This window comes from Nerophis ophidion, unplaced genomic scaffold (genome assembly GCF_033978795.1).
Source record: "Nerophis ophidion isolate RoL-2023_Sa unplaced genomic scaffold, RoL_Noph_v1.0 HiC_scaffold_127, whole genome shotgun sequence".
In the NCBI taxonomy this organism is placed as follows: Eukaryota; Metazoa; Chordata; class Actinopteri; order Syngnathiformes; family Syngnathidae; genus Nerophis; species Nerophis ophidion.
The window spans coordinates 44,999-67,611 of NW_026907049.1; the positions used below are offsets into that span (position 1 = coordinate 44,999).

Here is a 22,613-nt window from a genome sequence, read left to right on the forward strand (position 1 = left end):
GTGCAATCTACTAATACAAGTATCAATCAATCAATCAATCAATCAAAAATGATATTTCAAATATATAAACCGTATTTTACTTTAAATCATGTATGTATGAGAATAATTAACTAGTACTGTTTTTAATGCACTTATTGTGTTGTCTGTCTAATTGTAATAAATGCAGACGAGGCGTGTTCAACGTTGACTCACACAGCGTGCTCATAACCACATTCTAGCTGTCTGCATGGCGACATACGACACCACTTCACGGGGCTACCGCGCATGCTCGTCACTACTGTTGCATGCTGGGTAGTGTAGTTCTAATACTCCCTAGCTCAAAACATCACAACTATTACTCTTTGGCCCCGCCCCTACGGACGCATGCTTGGAAGACATGCGCTTTGCGGCAAAGTCCTCCTTTTCTCCACACACGCTTCTAAGCCTCGGCACATCTCCTCACATCGCTACTAACTACACTTTATTCATCCTCCGTGTCAGGGTAAACTCCACTCGTCTCAGCCACATTTGGAGATTATTAGGCCCGTTTAGCTTGATAGTTGTTTGAGCGCGCCAATTAGCTTAGCATGCTAGTTAGCTTAGCTTGTTAGCCGCTAACAAAGAGACGCGGATTTGATCAACACATCGCTTAGTTAAGATCAAGTGTGAGTGTAAAGTGTTGTGATTGTGTGAAAATGTGCGAAAGAACGATAGCAAAGTATGAGGAAGAACTTTGTTGTGTGAAAATGTGTGAAAGAACGATAGCAGAGTACAAAGAGGAACTTTCTCGGACAAAAGAAGAGAACGAGAGACTACGTCAACTATTGGAAGCTGTTTTCAAGAAACCTCAAGTTGTGTTACACAGAACAGGTTTGTTTACTTCTTACTCTCACATCTTTACTAACTTTATATTTCATCATGAACATGACGTGTTTGCAGCAGTCATTTCCATTAGATCAGGGGTGTCCAAACTTTTTCCACAGAGGGCCGAACACGGAAAAATGTAAGCATGCAGGGGCCATTTTGATATTTTTCATTTTCAAACCATAACAAAATATATGGATTTTTTTTTTAATCCTTAGGGCTTCTGGGGAGCATAGAGGGTCTCGGTCACTAAAATGTTAAAAAAAAAGGTCAAATTATTATTATTATTTTTTTATTTAATGCTTACAGTAAATCTCTATATCAACTTGAGGTTGATATAAAGTAAAACAAATAAGGTTTTGTGCCTTTTCAGTCAAAGACAACTTGTTTTTTCATCGTAAAACTGAAATATGCAGTATTTAGATAGATAGATAGTACTTTATTGATTCCTTCAGGAGAGTTCCTTTATTTAGCAATTCAAGCCCTCAAAGATCAATAATGCAGGACATCATTGATTTTAATTATTTAATATTTTTGAGTAATCACAGTGAAAAGTTAAATAAAATCCTACTAAATATATTTGAGATCCGAAAGGTTCCCCACTCATAAAGTGATTCATTTTTATTAGATTTTTTTTTTTTTACTTTTAACACTTAAATTTAAAGATAAACTTCGGATATATCTGTCGATTTTAAGTTTGAACTATTATTTTGTTTATTTTATGTTCTTTTGTCCAAATTTTGATCTTTTTATATGGCAACCACACAACATATGCAATATTTTTCTACATAAAACATGGAAAAAAAAAACAAATAAAGACACAAGGAAAAAAAAAACTGCCTGCATGGCAGCTTTGTGTCAACATTGCCACGTTTTCTCATTATATTTCACCTCATTCCACTTTTTTTAAATGTGTTTTTGAATTTTTGCAATACTATCAATTTTGCAATTTTTGCAGAATGTGTGGCGGGTGGGTAAACGATTAGCTGCGGGCCGCAAATGGCCCCCGGGCCGCACTTTGGACACCCCTGCATTAGATAATGTCCAAATAGAGGTGATTTGGCACACTTATAATTAAAAAAACTAAAATAATGTTGTTTTTCATCAGATATGTAGTAGTATTGTATATGTCAGTGGTTCTCAAACTTTTTTTGTCATCCCCCACTTTGGACAAGGGGGAGTTTTCAAGCCCCACCTGCCCCCATCGTCACAACAGAACGCTAATGGGGCGGCATAGCTCGGTTGGTAGAGCAGCCGTGCCAGCAACTTGAGGGCTGCAGGTTCGATTCCCGCTTCCGCCATCCTAGTCACTGCCGTTGTGTCCTTGGGCAAGACACTTTACCCACCTGCTCCCAGTGCCACCCACACTGGTTTAAATGTAACTTAGATATTGGGTTTCACTATGTGTGTCACTAGAGAAAAGCGCTATATAAATATAATTCACTAATGCCAAGCTTAACATTTTCAAATGTATTGAACATCAAGTAACATTCATGTCAGGGTTTCCCACACATTCATTTATTTGTGGCGGCTCGCCACGAAAGAATTACGGCCGCCACAAATAAAAAATAAAAAAACATTTTCGGCTTTTGACTCGCTTGACCGCTCATAAAAGCAGTGGGACTCTGTCTGTGAATGGAGCTTGTAGTTACATATTATGTAAATATGATATAAATATGTACATAAAGTGTTGTAATTATATTCCAACTCCGCGCTCTTCTTGGTCATTGCCGCCGCAAGAATATAATAATGAAAACATGTTTTTAAGTGAAATTCCCTCCCGTTCCTCGCGCCCCACCTGTCATGTCTCTATTCCCCACAGGTGGGGCCCGCCCCACACTTTGAGAAACGCTGGTATATGTGGACGGGGGCCCTGCTTTGGTAATAATGTGTACCCCTCTCAGAGATCATATTTAGTTCCACTTCCAACATTCACATGATGGAAAATAAGATGAGATGGTAAAACGTGAACAGTTGTGGAACCTTTTTACTCGGGGGGTGACGGGATCTCGTTGGAAGCGCGATGTATGAGCAGACGCCGTTTAGGTAAAACAAAAAGGTGTCTGCCAATTTAGTTTACAATGTCATTACGTCAGTAGTTGTCAAACTTTTTTAACCAAGTACCACCTCAGAAAATACTTGGATTTCCAAGTACCACCATCATGAACAGCATTAAAATACAGTAGCATAGTAGGCCTTAATTATTCATTAAAAACAAGGAGGACACATTATTTAACGAGTATATTTAATAATTTTAAATACTGTTGCATTACACACAGTTTGAACAGTAACACTGTGTTTGCATGTAGGAATTGATTGAATGATTGATTGATACTTTTATTAGTAGATTGCACAGTTCGGTACATATTCCGTACAATTGAACACCCGAATAAGTTTTTCAACTTGTTTAAGTCGGGGTCCACGTTAATCAATTCATGTTACAAAATGAATTGATTGGAAAATAAAAGACTGTACTTAAATATTACATAGTGCACACCAGATATTCAGGTGCGCACCAGATAGTTTCTAGGATGCAGCTTCCTCAGTTGACCTCTGACCTGGTCCACAAAGATGACTAATGTCTGGTGGAGGAGTAGGGGGTTGCAACCATGGCTGGGGGGGAGAAGACGAGGGGGTGGCTGCGATGAGGAAAGGGCTAAAAAGGCAGTAAAAACTTTTTAAACAAAGTGTTTGCTCGTGACGTTTTCTGAAATTTGTAGGTATATTCTTGCTATCGTTTTCAGAAGGTATAACATTGTGTTTCAGAGATATGCTTTGACATTTTTGCCGATGACATCTATTAAACAAGACAAGGAGCAAAGAAATCAAACACAGACAGGATTCAATTTAGCTCATGAGGAGAAACGTCTGGGCTGCAACTTCGTACAGTTTCCCACCACGCTCTGACGAGGGAGTTCCACGCGTCCTCTTTCCTTTGGGGCTTTTCTGATTACATAGCTTCAGATGTTTCTAAAGGGAGGGGGGTCGTAAATGGCTGTCGCACTCGATCATAAACAGCTAAAAGAAAAGGTGCCTTGTGCTGCGTCAGGTCTGCTCCCTCTCCGCTTTGTAGCTCTCGGGTCAAGAAAAGGTCTCCTGTGGCTGTCAATAGATCAAAGAAACCGACACCTCCATGTTGCATCCCATCGCAGACAGTGGAGTTTTACAAGCCTTTTGTTTGATAAGATGAAAGACAGCTTTGGTCTCGTCGCAGGGGACCTGAATTCAATGGAAAACAAAGTTGTTTTATAACTTATATACAATTATTCTGACAATTTTGTTATTATTGTTGATATTATCTGGAATCGATTATTGGTCGCAGTAAAGTAGCAAATTGGGTAGTTTTTAGCTCTAAATGGGGTATTTCAACAAGTAAACAGTACAGTAGGTACTAGGTTTATACATGTGTAATGCCCATAAGGGTATTCCAGTACAATATGCCGAGATGAGATGTGTAAATATCAAAATATTACTTGAAATCAATTTTTGGCAGCAGTAAAGTGGTTGTTTTGGTATATTTTAGCTTTGTAAAGGGTATTTCTACAAGTATACAGTAGGTAATTGATTTATATATATGTCATGCCCATAAGAGTATTTAGTAAAATATGCAGAGATGAGATGTGTCAGTATCAAAATATTACTTAAAATACATTTTTGGCAGCAGTAATGTGGCCATTTGGGTAGATATTTGCTCTAAAAATGGTATTTCAACAAGTAAACGGTACAGTAGGTACTTGATTTTGATACATGTAATGCTCATAAGGGTATTTTAGTAAACTATGCAGAGATGAGATGTGTCAGTATCAAAATATTACTTGAAATCAAATTTTGGCAGCAGCAGAGTGGTTGTTTTGGTATATTTTAGCTTTGTAAAAGGTATTTCTACAAGTATACAGTACAGTAGGTACTTTATTTATATATATATGTAATGTCCATAAGAGTATTCTAGTAAAATATGCAGAGATGAGATGTGTCAATATCAAATTATTACTTAAGATACATTTTTGGCAGCAACAAAGTGGCCATTTGGGTAGATATTTGTTCTAAAAAGGGTATTTCAACAAGTAAACAGTACAGTAGGTACTTGATATTGATATATGTAATGCTCATAAGGGTATTCTAGTAAAATGCGTGTGTGTAAATATGCGATGTGTAAATATCAAAATATTACATCAAATCACTTTTTGATTCAAGATTGTTTATTGTCATATGCACAATTAGACAGTTTGCCGTACAATGAAAATCTTACTTTGCTAGTCCACCCTTCAACAAGTCACACGGTACTTAGCTAAAAATAAAAAATAAAAATAAAAATGTATATACAAGGCAGAGTAAGTAACATAACATTATTGCACATTCTGATTGACAGTCAACAGTATAAATATGGAGGTGACCTTGGGTCACAGCAGCAGTTAAAGTGTCTTTAGTGATCAACGGTGAAACGTGTCTACAGTGATGGTTCACAGTTCGGGGGTGGTCAAGGTAGCTGTCTTTTGTTCAAAAAGACAAAAGTAAAAACGGGGAGTTGGAGGGAGCTAGCATTCACAAGTTAGCATTCACAAGCCTGATGGCCTGTGGGAAGAAACTGTTTGTCTGTCTGGTAGTCCTGGATTTCAGGCTCCTATATGGTCTGCCTGATGGTAGGAGGCTGGAGAGACTGTGTACTGTCCTTGATGATGTTGTGTGCTCTCCTGGTGGCCCTGGTAGACTACATGTCCTGTAGTGAGGGGAAGGCTGCTCCTGATATGTACTGAGCAGTTTTAATCACTCGCTGGAGTGCCTTCCTGTCCTTAGCAGTGCAGTTTCCATACCAGACCGTGATTGAGCTGGCAAGGACACTCTCAACCGTACTTCTATAGAAGTTGCTGAGAATTTTTGGTGGCATGCCAAATTTTCTCAGCCTTCTTAGGAAGTACAGTCGCTGCTGGGCTTTCTTTATTGTTTGTTGGGTGTTGTGATTCCAGGTGAGGTCCTCGCTGATGTGGGTCCCGAGGAATTTAAAGAGGGTGTACAATAGGGGGCTCAGCACGCAGCCTTGGGGGGTCCCAATGCTTAGAACTTTTGTGCCTGATGTCTGGTTGCCGATTTTGACTGACTGGGGCCGGTTTGTGAGAAAGTTCAGGACCCAGTCACAGAGAGTTGGTGTCAGACCAACAGTGAGGAGTTTAGCAGTGAGTTTTTGTGGGATGACCGTGTTAAAAGTAGAGCTGTAGTCGATGAATAATAGCCTGGCATAGGTGTCCTTGCCCTCTACGTGGGTGAGGGTGGTGTGGATGACGGGGTTGACTTCATCATCAGTGGACCGGTTCTGCCGGTAGGCAAACTGTAGAGCAGGGGTCACCAACTCGGTGACCGCGGGCACCGGTCACCTGTAAGGACCAGATAAGTCGCCCGCTGGCCTTTTCGAAAAATAGCTCAAATAGCAGCACTTACCAGTGAGCCGCCTCTATTTTCTAAATTTGATTTATTTACTAGCAAGCTGGTCTCGCTTTGCTTGACTTTTTTAATTCTAAGAGAGACAAAACTCAAATAGAATTTAAAAAATCCAAGAAAATATTTTAAAGACTTGGTCTTCACTTGTTTAAATACATTCATTTTTATTTTTTATTTGCTTCCTATAACTTTCAGAAAGACAATTCTAGAGAAAATATACAACCTTAAAATTGATTTTAGGATTTTTAAACACATTCACCTTTTTACCTTTTAAATTCCTTCCTCTTCTTTCTTGACAATTTAAATAAATGTTCAAGTATTTTTTTTTTATTGTAAATAATTTTTATTGTCTGTATTGTATTGTGTTGTAAATATTCATGTTCGAAATAAACTAAAGAAAGAAAGAAAATAGGAATAATAAATACATTTTAATTTAATTCTTCATTTTAGCTTCTGTTTTTTCGACGAAGAATATTTGTGAAATATTTCTTCAAACTTATGATTAAAATTCAAAAAAATGATTCTGGCAAATCTAGAAAATCTGTGGAATCAATTTTAGATCTTATTTCAAATTCTTTTGAATGTCTTTTAAAATGTTTGATCTAGAAAATCTAGAAGAAATAATGATTTGTCTTAGTTAGATATATAGCTCGGTCCAATTTGTTATATATTCTAACAAAGTGCATATTGAATTTTAACCTATTCAAAACATGTCATCAAAACTCTAAAATTAATATTAATCAGGAAAAATGACTAATGATGTTACATAAATAATTTTTTTAATTTTTTCAAAAAGATTCAAATTAGCTAGTTTTTCTCTTCCTTTTTTTTGTTTGAATTTTGAATTTTAAAGAGTCGAAATTGAAGATAAACTATGTTTCAAAATTTAATTTTCATTTTTTCGTGTTTTCTCTTCTTTTAAACCGTTCAATTAAGTGTTTTTTCATCATTTATTCTCTACAAAAAAACCTTCCGTAAAAGGAAAAAAAAGTTAGGACGGAATAACTGACAGAAATACCCATTTATACATATATATATATATATATATATATACATATATATATATACATACATAGATTTATCTATTAAAGGTTAATTGAGCAAATTGTCTATTTGTGGCAATTTGTTTAAGTGTGTATCAAACTGGTAGCCCTTCTCATTAATCAGTACCCAAGAAGTAGCTCTTGGTTTCAAAAAGGTTGGTGACCCCTGCTGTAGAGGGTCCAGTGTGTCTGGGATGGTCTTCTTGATGTGTGACATGACTATCCTCTGGAAGCACTTCATCACTATTGGGGTGAGTGCAACAGACAGGTCACAGTGTTTTTCTTTGGCAGGGGCACGATGGTGGTGGTCTTGAAGCAGGTGGGCACAACAGCTTGTGTTAGTGACAAGTTGTATATGTCAGCAAGTACGTCAGCCAGCTCTGATGAACACACCCTGAGGGCCTGGCCAGGGATGTTGTCTAGGCCGACTGCCTTCCGTGGGTTTGTTTTCTTCAGAACTGTACGTACCTCTGCTGTTGTCACAGTGAGCGGTGGGTCCTGCGTGGGCTCCGTGGTCAGAACCCCTCTCTGTTAGTTGGTGTTGAGGACCTCGAAGCGTGCGTAGAACTCATTCAGCTCATCTGGCAGTGATTGTTGGCTGTTTGTGACCCCCCTGCTCCCCTGCTTGTAGTCTGTGATGTGTTGCAGGCCTTGCCACATGCGTCGGGAATCTGTGTTGAAGTAGAATCCCTCCAGCTTTAGTCTGCATTGTCCCTTGGCCTTGCTGATGGATTTACACATGTCATATCTGGCCTTCTTGTAGTCCTCAGCGTTGCCTGAGAGAAATGCAGTGGAGCGGGCATGTAGCTTGGACCGAACATTAATCCAGGGTTTTTGGTTTGGGTATATCTTGTATTGTTTTGTGGGAACAATGTTTTGCACACATGTGCTGATGTAGCCAGTTACACTGGAAGCATATTCCTCTATGTCCACAGTACCGTCATCCCTCTGAGCAGCAGTTTTAAACATGTCCCAGTCTGTACTCCCAAAGCAGTCCTGAAGCACTAGTTCAGTGTCTTCATTCCAAACTTGAACAGTTTTACTCACTGGGGGGGCTTGCTTGGGACGCTGGATGTAGAAAAGCTGAGATGTGATCAGATAGTCCAAAGTGTGGTCTGGGTACAGCCTTGTAGGCTCCCCTCACGTTGCAGTACACCTGGTCCAGGGTGTTTATCTCCCTCGTAGTAAAGTTCACATATTGATCGTATTTTGGGAGGACACTCTTTAGGTGGTTCCCAGCTACCGTGAACGCAGCATCAGGGTGTGGGGTCTCTTGTTTACTGATGACGTCATGCAGCAGCTTTAGCGCTGTAGTGGAGTCCGCCCGTGGCGGGATGTAAACAGACAGTATAAACACTGCACTGAACTCCCTTGGCAGGTAAAAAGGTCTGCATTTCACCATCAACAACTCAATGTTGTCCGAGCAGTGTCTTTCAACCACCTGTACGTCCGAGCACCAGCTGTTACTCACGTAAACACAGACCCCGTCGCCTCTCGCCTTTCTTGAAGCCTTTGTCCGGTCTCCACGGTAGACTGAGTGCGTTGCTAGCTGGATAGCAGAGTCTGGGATGCTGTCCGAAAGCCAGGTTTCCATGTAAATAAGAGCACAGCATTCTCTCAGTTCACGTTGGGATGTAGTCCTGGTTCTCAGCTCATCCAGCTTGTTGCTGAGCGAGCGCACGTCAGCTAGCAGCAGGCTAGGTAGTGGTGGTTGTGTAGCTCTAGCCTTTAGCCTAGCATGTAACCCCGCCGTCTTGTTGTTGTTGTTTTGTGGTTAGCTGGCTCTCGTCGTAGCAGAAAGTTGAAGTCCGTCAGACTATAAGTGAGCTCGTGGTGAGCTTTTCCGATGTCCAGAAGTGCATCTCTGTTATATCTCACTGTTTCATGCAAAAACTTTGCATTTAGGATGCAAATTAGTACTACAAACCCCGTTTCCATATGAGTTGGGAAATTGTGTTAGATGTAAATATAAACTGAATACAATGATCTGCAAAAAATTTTCAACCCATATTCAGTTGAATATGCTACAAAGACAACATAATTGATGTTCAAACTGATAAACTTTTTTCTTGTTGCAAATAATCATTACCTATAGAATTTGATGCCAGCAACACATGACAAAGAAGTTGGGAAAGGTGGCAATGAATACGTATTAAGTAGAGGAATGCTCATCAAACACTTATTTGGAACATCCCACAGGTGTGCAGGCTAATTGGGAACAGGTGGGTGCCATGATTGGGTATAAAAGCAGTTTCCGTGAAATGTTAAGTAATTCACAAAGAAGGATTGGTAGAGTATCATCATTTTGTAAGCAAATTGTCGAACAGTTTTAGAACAACATTTCTCAACAAGCTATTGCAGGGGTGCCCATTATGTCGATCGCGAGCTACCAGTCAACCGCGGGGGGTGTGTCAGTCGATCTCGAGCCAGGCTTTTAAAAAAAATAGACCTCAAAATTAGTGATCATCAATCTTCACCAAGACGTCACTTAAATGACATTCACGGTACCGGAGGGTCTTGTGAGATGACGCTGGCTGCTGCAAGATCATTATTATGAAAATATGACCGAGAGGAAGGCGAGAAACACTTTTTATTTCATGCGCTAACTAAATACAGAGTCTCGGAAAACTGGCGTGCACAAGCGATCCCTCAGAAAGCTGGCGTGCACATCACTTGTGCACGCCAGCTTTCCGAGACTCTTATTTTGTTAGCGCAGGCAGCATGAAGCAGGGCTTTTATTGTGAAGATAGGAAATGTGCAGTCGGCCTTTAGAGTTTTGACGGAAGGGACGGCGCGAGAGTCTGTTGAAATAAAAAGTGTTTCTCGCCTTCCTCTCTGTCATTTTTTCATAATAATGAACTGGCAGCAGCCAGCGTCATCTCACAAGACCCTCGGGTGCCGTGAATGTCAATCAAGCAAGCTACGGAATTTGCCGCCAATGTTTTTCTTGTAAAGTGTATGGAAGCTGGATGAATTAGATGCCAAAAACCAATCACTTTCATGTGGTATTGTACAGAAAGGACAACTTTGTTCCTCCTCCATTTGAAAATGTGGGGGTTATCATCATTACTGTCTGATTCCAATCAATGCAAGTCATCAGAATCAGGTAATACACCAACTTATATTCTTGTCTTCGTGAAAGAAAGACATCTATATGTGTTACACATGCTTGTATTATCATTAAACACATTTAACTTGTTTACAAAAATGTCTCTTTCATAAATAAATAAATATAAATGATATATATAAATGAGGTAGATCCCCTCGAGTTGGTCAATTGAAAAGTAGCTCGCCTGCAGAAAAAGTGTGGGCACACCTGAGCTATGGCAAGGAATTTAGGGTTTTACCATCTACGGTCCGTAAAATCATCAAACGGTTCAGAGAATCTGGGGAAATCACTGCACATAAGCAATGATATTACGGACCTTTGATCCCTTAGGCCAGGGGTCGGGAACCTTTTTAGCTGAGAGAGCCATACAAGCCAAATATTTTAAAAAGTATTTCCGTGAGAGCCATATAATATTTTTTTTAAGACTGAATACAACTATTATTCTATCTTATTTCAATTATTGTGCAGAAATATTGGGAAATACATATCATAGCAACATAATGCTTTTATTTCACAGAAAAGAGCAATTTGTATAATTTTTAAAGTACGATATAGCGACCACACAAAACCACTTCATTAGGTCACAATTACTAAAACTAAAAGACATTGTAGAATTGAATAGTCTATTAATGATGTTCAAAGCGAGAAATACAATTCTTCCAAAGGACGTACAAAAGTTGTGTGTTCACATCTGGAGATGAGAACCACAGAAGGCCGTATGACTTTAAACATCCAAGAGTGCCAACAAATTTGAAACAAATGTGCTTGTCTGTTGTTGCTGTGAAAGCATGATATTCTCTAAACAAAGACTTAAAAAGCTGTGAGAATACCTTTGTTTTTAAAAAGAGTTATAAAAAGAGAAAACTGGAATTATATCAAACTGAATTTTGATCTGATTGGACGTGTCATTGTGAAAATACTTAAAGGACAATTGAAAAGTATGTTGGAGTTCGGGTGTTGTTGGAGGGAACAGTTATAAAGTCATCGAAAATAATTGGTGTTAAAAAGGGGGGCAGATAAATATAAGACTATTATTCTTCCATCTGCTCCTTTTTGATCATGGAAATGTATAAGAAACAAAAAAAACAATGAAAGTGTCAATTGTACGTGGCTTGTATATATGCATTTTAATGAAAGGAATAACAATAAATGATGATGATGCATTCATTTTTAAGTAAGTCCAACATTTTTTGAGTATAATAAGTCTCTTATTCTTTTTAATAACATTGTTATTCTGAAGCTAACCAACAATAAATAAAATACTTCTTACCATTAATGCGACTTCTTGAACAGGTGCGGTAGAAACCGGATGGATGGATTAAAATGCATGAAAATATTTTATATTTTGAACGTTATTTTTGACACTATGATTACCGGCAGAATTATTCATTACTTACCATGTTTAGCAATGTCAGCTAAGATTTATCTGAGAGCCAGGTGCAGTCATCAAAAGAGCCCCATCTGGCTCTAGAGCCATAGGTTCCCTACCCCTGCCTTAGGCGGTACTGCATCAAAAACTGACATCAGTGCGTAGAGGATATCACCACAGGGGCTCAGGAACACTTCATAAAACCACAGTCAGTAACTACAGTTGGTCGCTACATTTGTAAGTGCAAGTTAAAACTCTACTATGCAAAGCCAAACCCATTTACCAACAACACCCTGAAACACCGCCGGCTTGGCTGGGCCCGAGCTCATCTAAGATGGACTGATGCAAAGTGGAAAAGTGTTCCGTGGTCTGACGAGTCCTCATTTCAAATTATATTTGGAAACTGTGGATGTGGTGTACTCAGGAACAAAAAGGAAAATAACCGTCCGGATTGTTTTAGGCGCAAAGTTGAAAAATCAGCATGTGTGATGGTATGGGGGTGTATTAGTGCCCAAGGCATGGGTAACTTACACATCTGTGATGGTATGGGGGTGTATTAGTGCCCAAGGCATGGGTAACTTACACATGTGTGATGGTATGGGGGTGTATTAGTGCCCAAGACATGGGTAACTTACACATGTGTGATGGTATGGGGGTGTATTAGTGCCCAAGGCATGGGTAACTTACACATGTGTGATGGTATGGGGGTGTATTAGTGCCCAAGGCATGGGTAACTTACACATGTGTGATGGTATGGGGGTGTATTAGTGCCCAAGGCATGGGTAACTTACACATGTGTGATGGTATGGGGGTGTATTAGTGCCCAAGGCATGGGTAACTTACACATGTGTGATGGTATGGGGGTGTATTAGTGCCCAAGGCATGGGTAACTTACACATGTGTGATGGTATGGGGGTGTATTAGTGCCCAAGGCATGGGTAACTTACACATGTGTGATGGTATGGGGGTGTATTAGTGGCCAAGGCATGGGTAACTTACACATGTGTGATGGTATGGGGGTGTATTAGTGCCCAAGGCATGGGTAACTTACACATGTGTGATGGTATGGGGGTGTATTAGTGCCCAAGACATGGGTAACTTACACATGTGTGATGGTATGGGGGTGTATTAGTGCCCAAGGCATGGGTAACTTACACATGTGTGATGGTATGGGGGTGTATTAGTGCCCAAGGCATGGGTAACTTACACATGTGTGATGGTATGGGGGTGTATTAGTGGCCAAGGCATGGGTAACTTACACATGTGTGATGGTATGGGGGTGTATTAGTGCCCAAGGCATGGGTAACTTACACATCTGTGATGGTATGGGGGTGTATTAGTGCCCAAGACATGGGTAACTTACACATGTGTGATGGTATGGGGGTGTATTAGTACCCAAGACATGGGTAACTTACACATGTGTGATGGTATGGGGGTGTATTAGTGCCCAAGGCATGGGTAACTTACACATGTGTGATGGTATGGGGGTGTATTAGTGCCCAAGGCATGGGTAACTTACACATGTGTGATGGTATGGGGGTGTATTAGTGCCCAAGGCATGGGTAACTTACACATGTGTGATGGTATGGGGGTGTATTAGTGGCCAAGGCATGGGTAACTTACACATGTGTGATGGTATGGGGGTGTATTAGTGGCCAAGGCATGGGTAACTTACACATGTGTGATGGTATGGGGGTGTATTAGTGCCCAAGGCATGGGTAACTTACACATCTGTGAAGGCACCATTAATGCTGAATGGTCCATACAGGTTTTGGAGCAACATATGTGGGCTTCACGGTGGCAGAGGGGTTAGTGCGTCTGCCTCACAATACGAAGTTCCTGCAGTCCTGGGTTCAATCCCGGGCTCGGGATCTTTCTGTGTGGAGTTTGCATGTTCTCCCCGTGAATGCGTGGGTTCCCTCCGGGTACTCCGGCTTCCTCCCACTTCCAAAGACATGCACCTGGGGATAGGTTGATTGGCAACACTAAATTGTCCCTAGTGTGTGAATGTGAGTGTGAATGTTGTCTGTCTATCTGTGTTGGCCCTGCGATGAGGTGGCGACTTGTCCAGGGTGTACCCTGCCTTCCGCCCGATTGTAGCTGAGATAGGCGCCAGCGCCCCCCGCGAACCCGTAAGGGAATAAGCGGTAGAAAATGGATGGGATGGGATGGATGTTGTCATCAAAGCAACGTTATCATGGACGCCCCTGCTTATTTCAGCAAAACAATGCCAAGCCACGTGTTACAACAGCGTGGCTTCGTAGTAAAAGAGTGCAGGTACCAGACTGGCCTGCCTGCAGTCCAGACATGTCTCCCATGGAAAATGTGTGGCGCATTATGAAGTGTAAAATACGACAACAAGACACCGGACTGGGCTTCACGGTGGCAGAAGGGTTAGTGCGTCTGCCTCACAATACGAAGGTCCTGTAGTCTTGGGTTCAATCCCAGGCTCGGGATCTTTCTGTGTGGAGTTTGCATGTTCTCCCCGTGAATGCGTGGGTTCCCTCCGGGTACTCCGGCTTCCTCCTACTTCCAAAGACATGCACCTGGGGATAGGTTGATTGGCAACACTAAATGGGCCCTAGTGTGTGAATGTGAATGTGAATGTTGTCTGTCTATCTGTGTTGGCCCTGCGATGAGGTGGAGACTTGTCCGGGGTGTACCCCGCCTTCTGCCCGATTGTGGCTGAGATGGGCGCCAGCGACCCCAAAAGGGAATAAGCGGTGGAAAATGGATGGATGGAAGACACCGGACTATTGAAGGACTGAAGCTCTACATAAAACTAGAATGGGAAAGAATTCCACTTTCAAAGCTTCAACAATTAGTTTCCTCAGTTTCCAAACGTTTATTGAGTGTTGTTAAAAGAAAAGGTGATGAAACACAGTGGTGAACATGCCCTTTCCCAACTACTTTGGCACGTGTTGCAGCCATGAAATTCTAAGTTAATTATTATTTGCAACAACAAAAAAAAGTTTATGAGTTTGAACATCAAATATGTTGTCTTTGTAGCATATTCAACTGAATATGGCTTGAAAAGGATTTGCAAATCATTGTATTCCGTTTATATTTACATCTAACACAATTTCCCAACTCATATGGAAACGGGGTTTGGATAATAAATAAAAAAACGTAAATGTTGTCAGGACGACGACGCAAAGACGTCAGTCACGGGCAGCGCCATCTTGAAAAAAAGTCATTGTTGATATAATATGCCTTATTTTTTTGATGACTTCAGTGATTATTGACTAGATTATTACTTTGGGAAGGTGAGAGAAGAAGTGTTGTGGTGTTGTGAGAATTGTCTGCATTCACACAATTCCTTGGAACAATTGCCTCATCTACTTATTATTATTATTATTAAATGTATCTTACCATATTGCTGAAAGTTTTAACTTCCCCTTGGGGATTAATAAAGTACCGTATTTCCTTGAATTGCCGCCGGGGCGCTAATTAATGTAAAACCTCTTCTCACTCCGGCACTTACCAAAGGGATGCGGTGTATTTAGGCCTGCGCTTAAAAATTTGAGTGTGATGTAAGGATACATCATGAAAAGCACATTTAATAGAAAAAAGTTATTATGGTCTTACCTTTACTTATAAATGATGTCTATGCGCAGCTCCTTCTGATCAAAAGCATCGATAACTTGTTTATAGAAGTCCTCCTTATCTTTCTTCAGTTTTAAAAGTCTCTCTGTCTCAATGGAGATCTTCCATTATTACCTCCTGCTTCGATTGAAAGTCCAGTTTAGAAAACGGTTTTATTTTAGATATGTAATCCTCCATGTTAAAAGTGCAAGCGAGAGGAAAAAATAAACACACGCTGCTCACTCTTGCTGCTTGTTGTCACTTCTTCTTCAGCCGAGTAGTCGCAAGAAGGATCACTAGCGCCCTCTACCACCAGGAGGCGGGAGTCATTTAATGACTCATATTTGACACACGCAGCTACGGTATATTAATAAAACATAGCTGCTTACTGTTCTTTTTAGCATATTCAATAACTTGGACCTTAAATCCTACTGAATAGCTCTTAATTTTCTTCCTTTTATGCGATTTCAAATTTTTGAAATCAACCTCCTCCATTTTGAAAATGATGACAGGTGATGTGTCACTCGTGACGTGACAAGTTTGACCCGGCGGGAATTGTAGGCATATGCTAATTATTTGGCGAAACGAGTTTGACCCGGCTTTAATCCTGAGCCGGCGGTAATGCTAAGCATGCGCTAATTAGTTTGCGAAACGTGTTTGACCCGGCAGTAATTCTAGGCAGGTGCATACTATATACCCGGCGGCAATTCAAGGAAATACGGTATGTCTGATTCTGATTTTGATTGAATGTGTGGACTGCATGAATGATGCCTTCTCAGTTCTCACTCTAACGCAATTTGAGTGTCTAGTAACGCACTAAATAATATAATCCATTATTACTATTATTAATAAGGTAAACAAGTTATCTTTTGAAGGTGTAGTCGGTAATCTGATTACTTCTTCCCAGTTTAACTGTGGTGACACTATCTAAATGAAAGCAAAACAGATGTCATCTTTCTTGGCCAACATGTTGACTGTGCTCATGCTTCTTTTATAACAGACATGTCTCTAAAGATGAATAGGAAAATGACTAATTATTGTCCACCAGCAGGGGGAGCTCATCACTAGTACTACTGTGTGGAGGCTGGCATGTGGTACATTATTTCCTGTGTGTGTATGACTTATTCAGAGGGAGAACAGCACACTTTCATGTATGGCGTCTACCATTAAGGATTGTAGGAATGACTTTTAGACTGTTTTTATATGAATAAAATGGATTGGATGTTGGCCTGAAAAAGCATTCCTCTGAAGGTCTTCTTCATGTGTCAGCTGGAAGTACCCTGACTGCTGTGAGGGGAAACTGATGAGATTGTGAAATAATTTCTTGGTGTAGGACAATGTCTCATGTGATTGAGCAAAGCTGGACTTTTCTGAAGAATGTTTGTTTTCTCCTGTTCCGCAGAACTCAATAAAGGACATCTTCCTCATGAGCAGGAAGAAGAGCCACAGCCCCACCACATTAAAGAGGAAAAAGATGTACCGCATTCCCAACACATTAAAGAGGGAGTAGAGGACCCACAGCCCCCCCACAATAAAGCGAAACATGAGACGCCACAGACCCATAATGTTAAACTGACCCTTCACAATAAAAGGCAAGCGGAGGACCCACTGATCTTACACATCAAAAAGGAAGAGGAGGATCCACTTACCCCTCACTTTAAGGAGCAAGAGAACCCGCTGACACCTCACATTAAAAAGGAAGAGGAGGATCCACTGACCCCTCACTTTAAGGAGCAAGAGGAGGACCAAGAGCCGCCGCACATTAGAGAGGAAGAGGAGGAAGAGGGCATCAGTCAGCCTAAATGGTTGGAGGAGTTCCCAGTGACTGGTGTCCCTGTGAAGAGTGAAGATGATGAGGTGAAAGGTGAAAGTGAGGAGAGGGGAGGGGGGGAGCCTCCAAGCAGCAGCTCAACACAACACATGACAACAGAAGCTGATGGAGACCACTGTGGAGGATCACAAGCAGACAAGCTCTTAGCTCCACTATCAGATAGTGAGGACACAACGTCACACTCTCCTGACACTGATGATGAAGACTCTAAAGATGATAAGACATGTCACACTGACAACACTCACTTCACATCTTCTCACTCTCACAAAACCTTTAAATACCATTGTCGTCTGAAAAGACACATGAGAACACACACTGGAGAAAAACCTTTTTCTTGTTCACTCTGCAGTAAAGGTTTTAGACAAAGTATCAATTTGAAAGTACACATGAGAACACACACTGGTGAAAAACGTTTTTCCTGTTCAACCTGTGGTAAAGGTTTTACACAAAGTCAGAGTTTGAAAAGACATATTAGAACACACACTAGAGAAAAACCTTTTTCTTGTTCACTCTGTAGTAAAGGTTTTACACAAAGTATCAATTTGAAGGTACACATGAGAACACACACCGGTGAAAAACCTTTTTCCTGTTCAATCTGTGGTAAAGGTTTTAGAGAAAGTCAACATTTGAAAAGACACAAGAGAACACACACTGGTGAAAAACCTTTTTCCTGTTCTACCTGTGGTAAAGGTTTTGTTGAAAGTCAGAGTTTGAAAGTACACATGAGAACACACAATGGTGAAAAACCTTTTTCTTGTTCAATCTGTGGTAAAGGTTTTGCACAAAATCAGAGTTTGAAAAGACACATGAGAACACACACTGGAGAAAAACCTTTTTCCTGTTCAATCTGTGGTAAAGGCTTTGTTAAAAGTCAGGGTTTGAAAGTACACATGAGAACACACATTGGTGAAAAACCTTTCTCCTGTTCAATCTGTGGTAAATGCTTTGCACAAAGTCAACATTTGAAAAGACACAACAGAACACACAGTGGTGAAAAATCACATTCCTGCTGAATCTGCAACAGAAGCTTTTGTTGACGATCAAAGCTTGTAAGACACATGAGAAGACACCCAGGAGAGAAAGTGTTGAGTTGCAGTGTGTGTGGTGAAAGATTGTCTTCTAAGTACCAGTGTAAGAAACACAAGTGTGCTGGTGAGAACAGCAGCAGCAAATGAAACTGCAGGATTTGAAATAAACTGTCCAGACTTTCATTTTGACTTTCTAACAACATCAGCACATATAACATGTGTGACATTGTTGTTTGTCTAACAATCTGTTTAATATGATCTTTACATTTATAGATTAGACATTTTATAGTAATGCCTTTTTCAGTCAAGTACATGCATTAATATGCAACATTGTGTACTTTTGTTAAAAAATGGACAGAACAATTTGAGTAAAAAAGTGAGAGTAAACAGTAAAATACATATTTTACATGCAATAAACATGTGTGTATGTATACACATACACACACACTCTCTCTCTCTCTCTATATGTATATATATATATATATATATATATATATATACTGTATATTCATCATACAATTTTAGACCTATTTATATGAAATATTGAAGTATTACATATTTGTATTTGTAATTGTTAATAACCCCATAGATTGTCACCTTTATATGATATACATATGTACTGGTTCACATCTGAAACATCTTCTGGACCACTTCAGGAAGCATATTATTATTTACTTCATACATCATTTGAACAGTTGTCTTTTATACAATTTTAAAATATGTGTCTCTTTGAATCATTTGTTGGGTCTCTATAATCTATTTTATTCATTACCGTTATTACTCTGTATTATGATGATTGTGTTGTGATTATTTTATATGTATGTCCCCAGACCTTTATGCAATATACAAGTGAGAGAAAATGGCTGAGTTTTTGTGGAAGGATGGCTTTGTTTTTACAAACTTACATTTGTGGATAAATCAAATAAATCCAGTATTGTGTTTTAAACATTTTTTTTCAATGTTTTTTTTTTCTTTTTTAACATCCCCAAAACAACATCAATATCAGTCAAAGTTTGGAGTGTCAGACAAAAGCCAATATTGTACATCATCCCACAGAGATTTACTTTTCATACATTCATAAAATAAACTGTTTATTGTGATTCACAGTCACAGAACCAACAAATGTTGTATCTAATTGCAAAACAACATCCAAAATATTTTAAGTGGTCAATTCCGTCTTGGAAAGAATGGAAACTTTAAGTTGTGAGTATTTTTTTGTTCCAGATAAAAAAAATAATAAGAAGAAGAAATAGTAAAGAATTAAAAAAGATGCAGTAACTAGAATATTTTGAATGAAAGCCTTTTTAAATGTTGTAATATTTTGTTTATTTGCAGGTCGTACTTAATGAAATCTTCAAATATTAACATATTTTTATCAGTCAATAAGTGCATCAGTGACCAAATGCCTTTTTCAAACCATTGCTGTACAAAGATGGATTTGTTTCTCATTTTAATATAAGAACAATTCCATAGTGGAGTATTGTGTGTGATGAAGTTGTGTTTGTAAATTAGTTTCCAGTACAACAACACTTGCTGGTAGGGATGGGTACTGTTCACTTCTAATTCCATGTTTTATGTGTTATATATGTCAATATATTGTGTGTTTGTATTTTGCCAACATGGTAGAATCACATGATAGGCAGGTTGTATCATGTTTTTCTGTCACCTGTCATGGCACACACACTGTCTGCTGTGGGAACACCAAGAGGCTCCACTGTGAGCCAAGCAGGACACGCCCCCATGCTCGTTGCGCAGACCGCGCCCACGCGCCGACACAGCAGGTGGCAATCTACCAACGACACACCTGGGACTAATGAGAGGCGACAGAATAAAGAGCTTCGTCGCTGACTGCTTCTCGTGGGAACGTAGTCCTGGTTACAGTAAGTTCTCACGTCTCTGGCTCCCCTCCTGTGCTTTCTCTCTTGCCTGTTGTTGCCTTCCTTGTGCCTGGCCCTGATTTTGTCCTTTTGTCTTCTCCTGTTCCCACAGCCTTCGTGCCTCAGTCGTCGCCTTGCACTTCTACCCGGATTCTGATTGCCTCCCTTGATTCTCGACCCCACACCCGGATTTGGACCTCGGACGCTTCTCTCCTGCCCCACGGACCTTGCTTGGATCACGAACCCTTTGGGATCTTCCTCTCTGGACTTGGACGCTGCCACAACCAACACACACCTTCAACAAACCCACGGTAATTCACATTGTGTTAAAGGGGAACATTATCACAATTTCAAAAGGGTTAAAAACAATAAAAATCAGTTCTCAGTGGCTTGTTTTTTTCAAAATTTTACCGGTCCCGGAATATCCCTAAAAAAAGCTTCAAAGTGCCTTTTTTTCGCTCCTTGCCTTGACACTGTTCATCTTCCTGTGACGTCATACAGTGCTGCCAATACAAACAAACCATGACGAATAGCACAGCAAGATATAGCGACATTAGCTTGGATTCAGACTCTGATTTCAGCGGCTTACGCGATTCAACAGATTACGCATGTATTGAAACAGATGGTTGGAGTATAAAAGTATTGAGATAAAAACTGAAGCTATTGAGCGAATAGCTATTGACGCTACTCATAACCATAGCATGGCCGAATAGCTGCGTTAGCATTGCCGGTAAAATGTGCGGACCAAACTATCAGGACTTTCCCATCTTGTGACACTGGAGCAACTTAAATCCGTCGATTGGTAAGTGTTTTTTTCGCCTTAAATGTGGGTGGAAGGAAACGTAATATTGTTGCAAATGCATCTGCAGATTATCCATACATCTCTGTGCCATGTCTGCTTTAGCACCGCCGGTAAATAGCATGTTAGCATTGATTAGCATAGCATGTTAGCATCGATTAGCTGGCAGTCACGCTGCGACCACATATGTCTGATTAGCACATAAGTAAACAACATCAACAAAACTCACCTTTGTGATTTCGTTGACTTTATCGTTGCAAATGCATCTGCAGGTTATCCATACATCTCTGTGCCATGTCTGCCTTAGCATCGCCGGTAAAATGTGCAGACACTCCGGCACATTCAATGGGGGTCTGGCAGCAGATTTCTTGCCACTTTCGCATCTTCGGGCCAGTGGTGCAACTTGAATCCCTCCCTGTTAGTGTTGTTACACCCTCCAACAACACACCGACGAGGCATGATGTCTCCAAGGTTCCAAAAAATTGTCGAAAAAACGGAAAATAACAGAGCTGATACCCAATGTTTGCAATGTGTTGAAAATTAAAATGGCGGCTTTATTACCTCGGCGATGTTAAGTTCACCACAGAGCGACGTCCCACCTCAGTAGAAGCATTTAAGTCTCACCTTAAAACTCATTTGTATACTCTAGCCTTTAAATAGACTCCCTTTTTAGACCAGTTGATCTGCTGTTTCTTTTATTTTTCTTCTATGTCCCACTCTCCCCTGTGGAGGGGGTCCGGTCCGATCCGGTGGCCATGTACTGCTTGCCTGTGTATCGGCTGGGGACATCTCTGCGCTGCTGATCCGCCTCCGCTTGGGATGGTTTCCTGCTGCTCCGCTGTGAACGGGACTCTCGCTGCTGTGTTGGATCCGCTTTGGACTGGACTCTCGCGACTGTGTTGGATCCATTGTGGATTGAACTTTCACAGTATCATGTTAGACCCGCTCGACAGCCATTGCTTTCCTCCTCTCTAAGGTTCTCATAGTCATTATTGTCACCGACGTCCCACTGGGTCATTATTGTCACCGATGTCCCACTGGGTGTGAGTTTTCCTTGCCCTTATGTGGGCCTACCGAGGATGTCGTGGTGGTTTGTGCAGCCCTTTGAGACACTAGTGATTTAGGGCTATATAAGTAAACATTGATTGATTGATTGATAAACAGAAAGGCGTTTAATTGGCCAAAATTCACCCATTTAGAGTTCGGAAACCGGTTAAAAAATGAATGGTCTCTTTTTCTGCACCATCAAGGTATATATTGACACTTAAGTCTGGTGATAATATTCCCCTTTAATTTCCACACATAGTCTAACATCCACACACATAGTTGCATACACACTCCACGTATTCATTAAAGACTCAATAAACCCGTTGAGCTATACCTCCTGTTGTTGTGCGGTCTCCTTCCCCCTTGTCGATACATAACATCACCTTGAAGAAATGGCATAAAGAGGAAGATGACAATATAATGTCACTTGGACAATGATGTACAGAACAGAGGAGATTTAGTTCATTTTTAGTTTTGCTTTTAGGTGAATATTTTTTTTTTATTATTTCACAAAACTTCTCCATTACCCAGCTCTGGATTTCTGGTAGCTGGTTAAAAAGAGATGGAAGTGGATATATGGAGGGGATGTATGAGGAAGGTATGGAGGTGGATAGGAACAGAGGGGAGAGAGGAAAGAAGCGGAGAGGAG

The 22,613-nt window shown here is 40.4% G+C and overlaps 1 protein-coding gene across 2 annotated transcripts; it reads left to right on the plus strand.

The window, feature by feature from the left end:
• Positions 1 to 345: 345 nt before the first annotated feature.
• LOC133547488 (oocyte zinc finger protein XlCOF8.4-like) lies at positions 346 to 18,697 on the plus strand. Of its 2 annotated transcripts, none has more exons than XM_061893176.1 (2): positions 346 to 849; positions 16,785 to 18,697. In XM_061893176.1, the coding sequence occupies exons 1-2, from the start codon at positions 675 to 677 to the stop codon at positions 18,224 to 18,226; spliced, it is 1,617 nt and encodes a 538-aa protein (XP_061749160.1). In that variant the 5' UTR covers positions 346 to 674; the 3' UTR covers positions 18,227 to 18,697. The 2 variants fall into 2 exon arrangements, 1 of the variants encoding a protein (XP_061749160.1); XR_009805512.1 differs by lacking the exon at positions 346 to 849 and adding an exon at positions 8,585 to 8,697 and having other exon boundaries at positions 16,785 to 16,921.
• Positions 18,698 to 22,613: the final 3,916 nt, after the last annotated feature.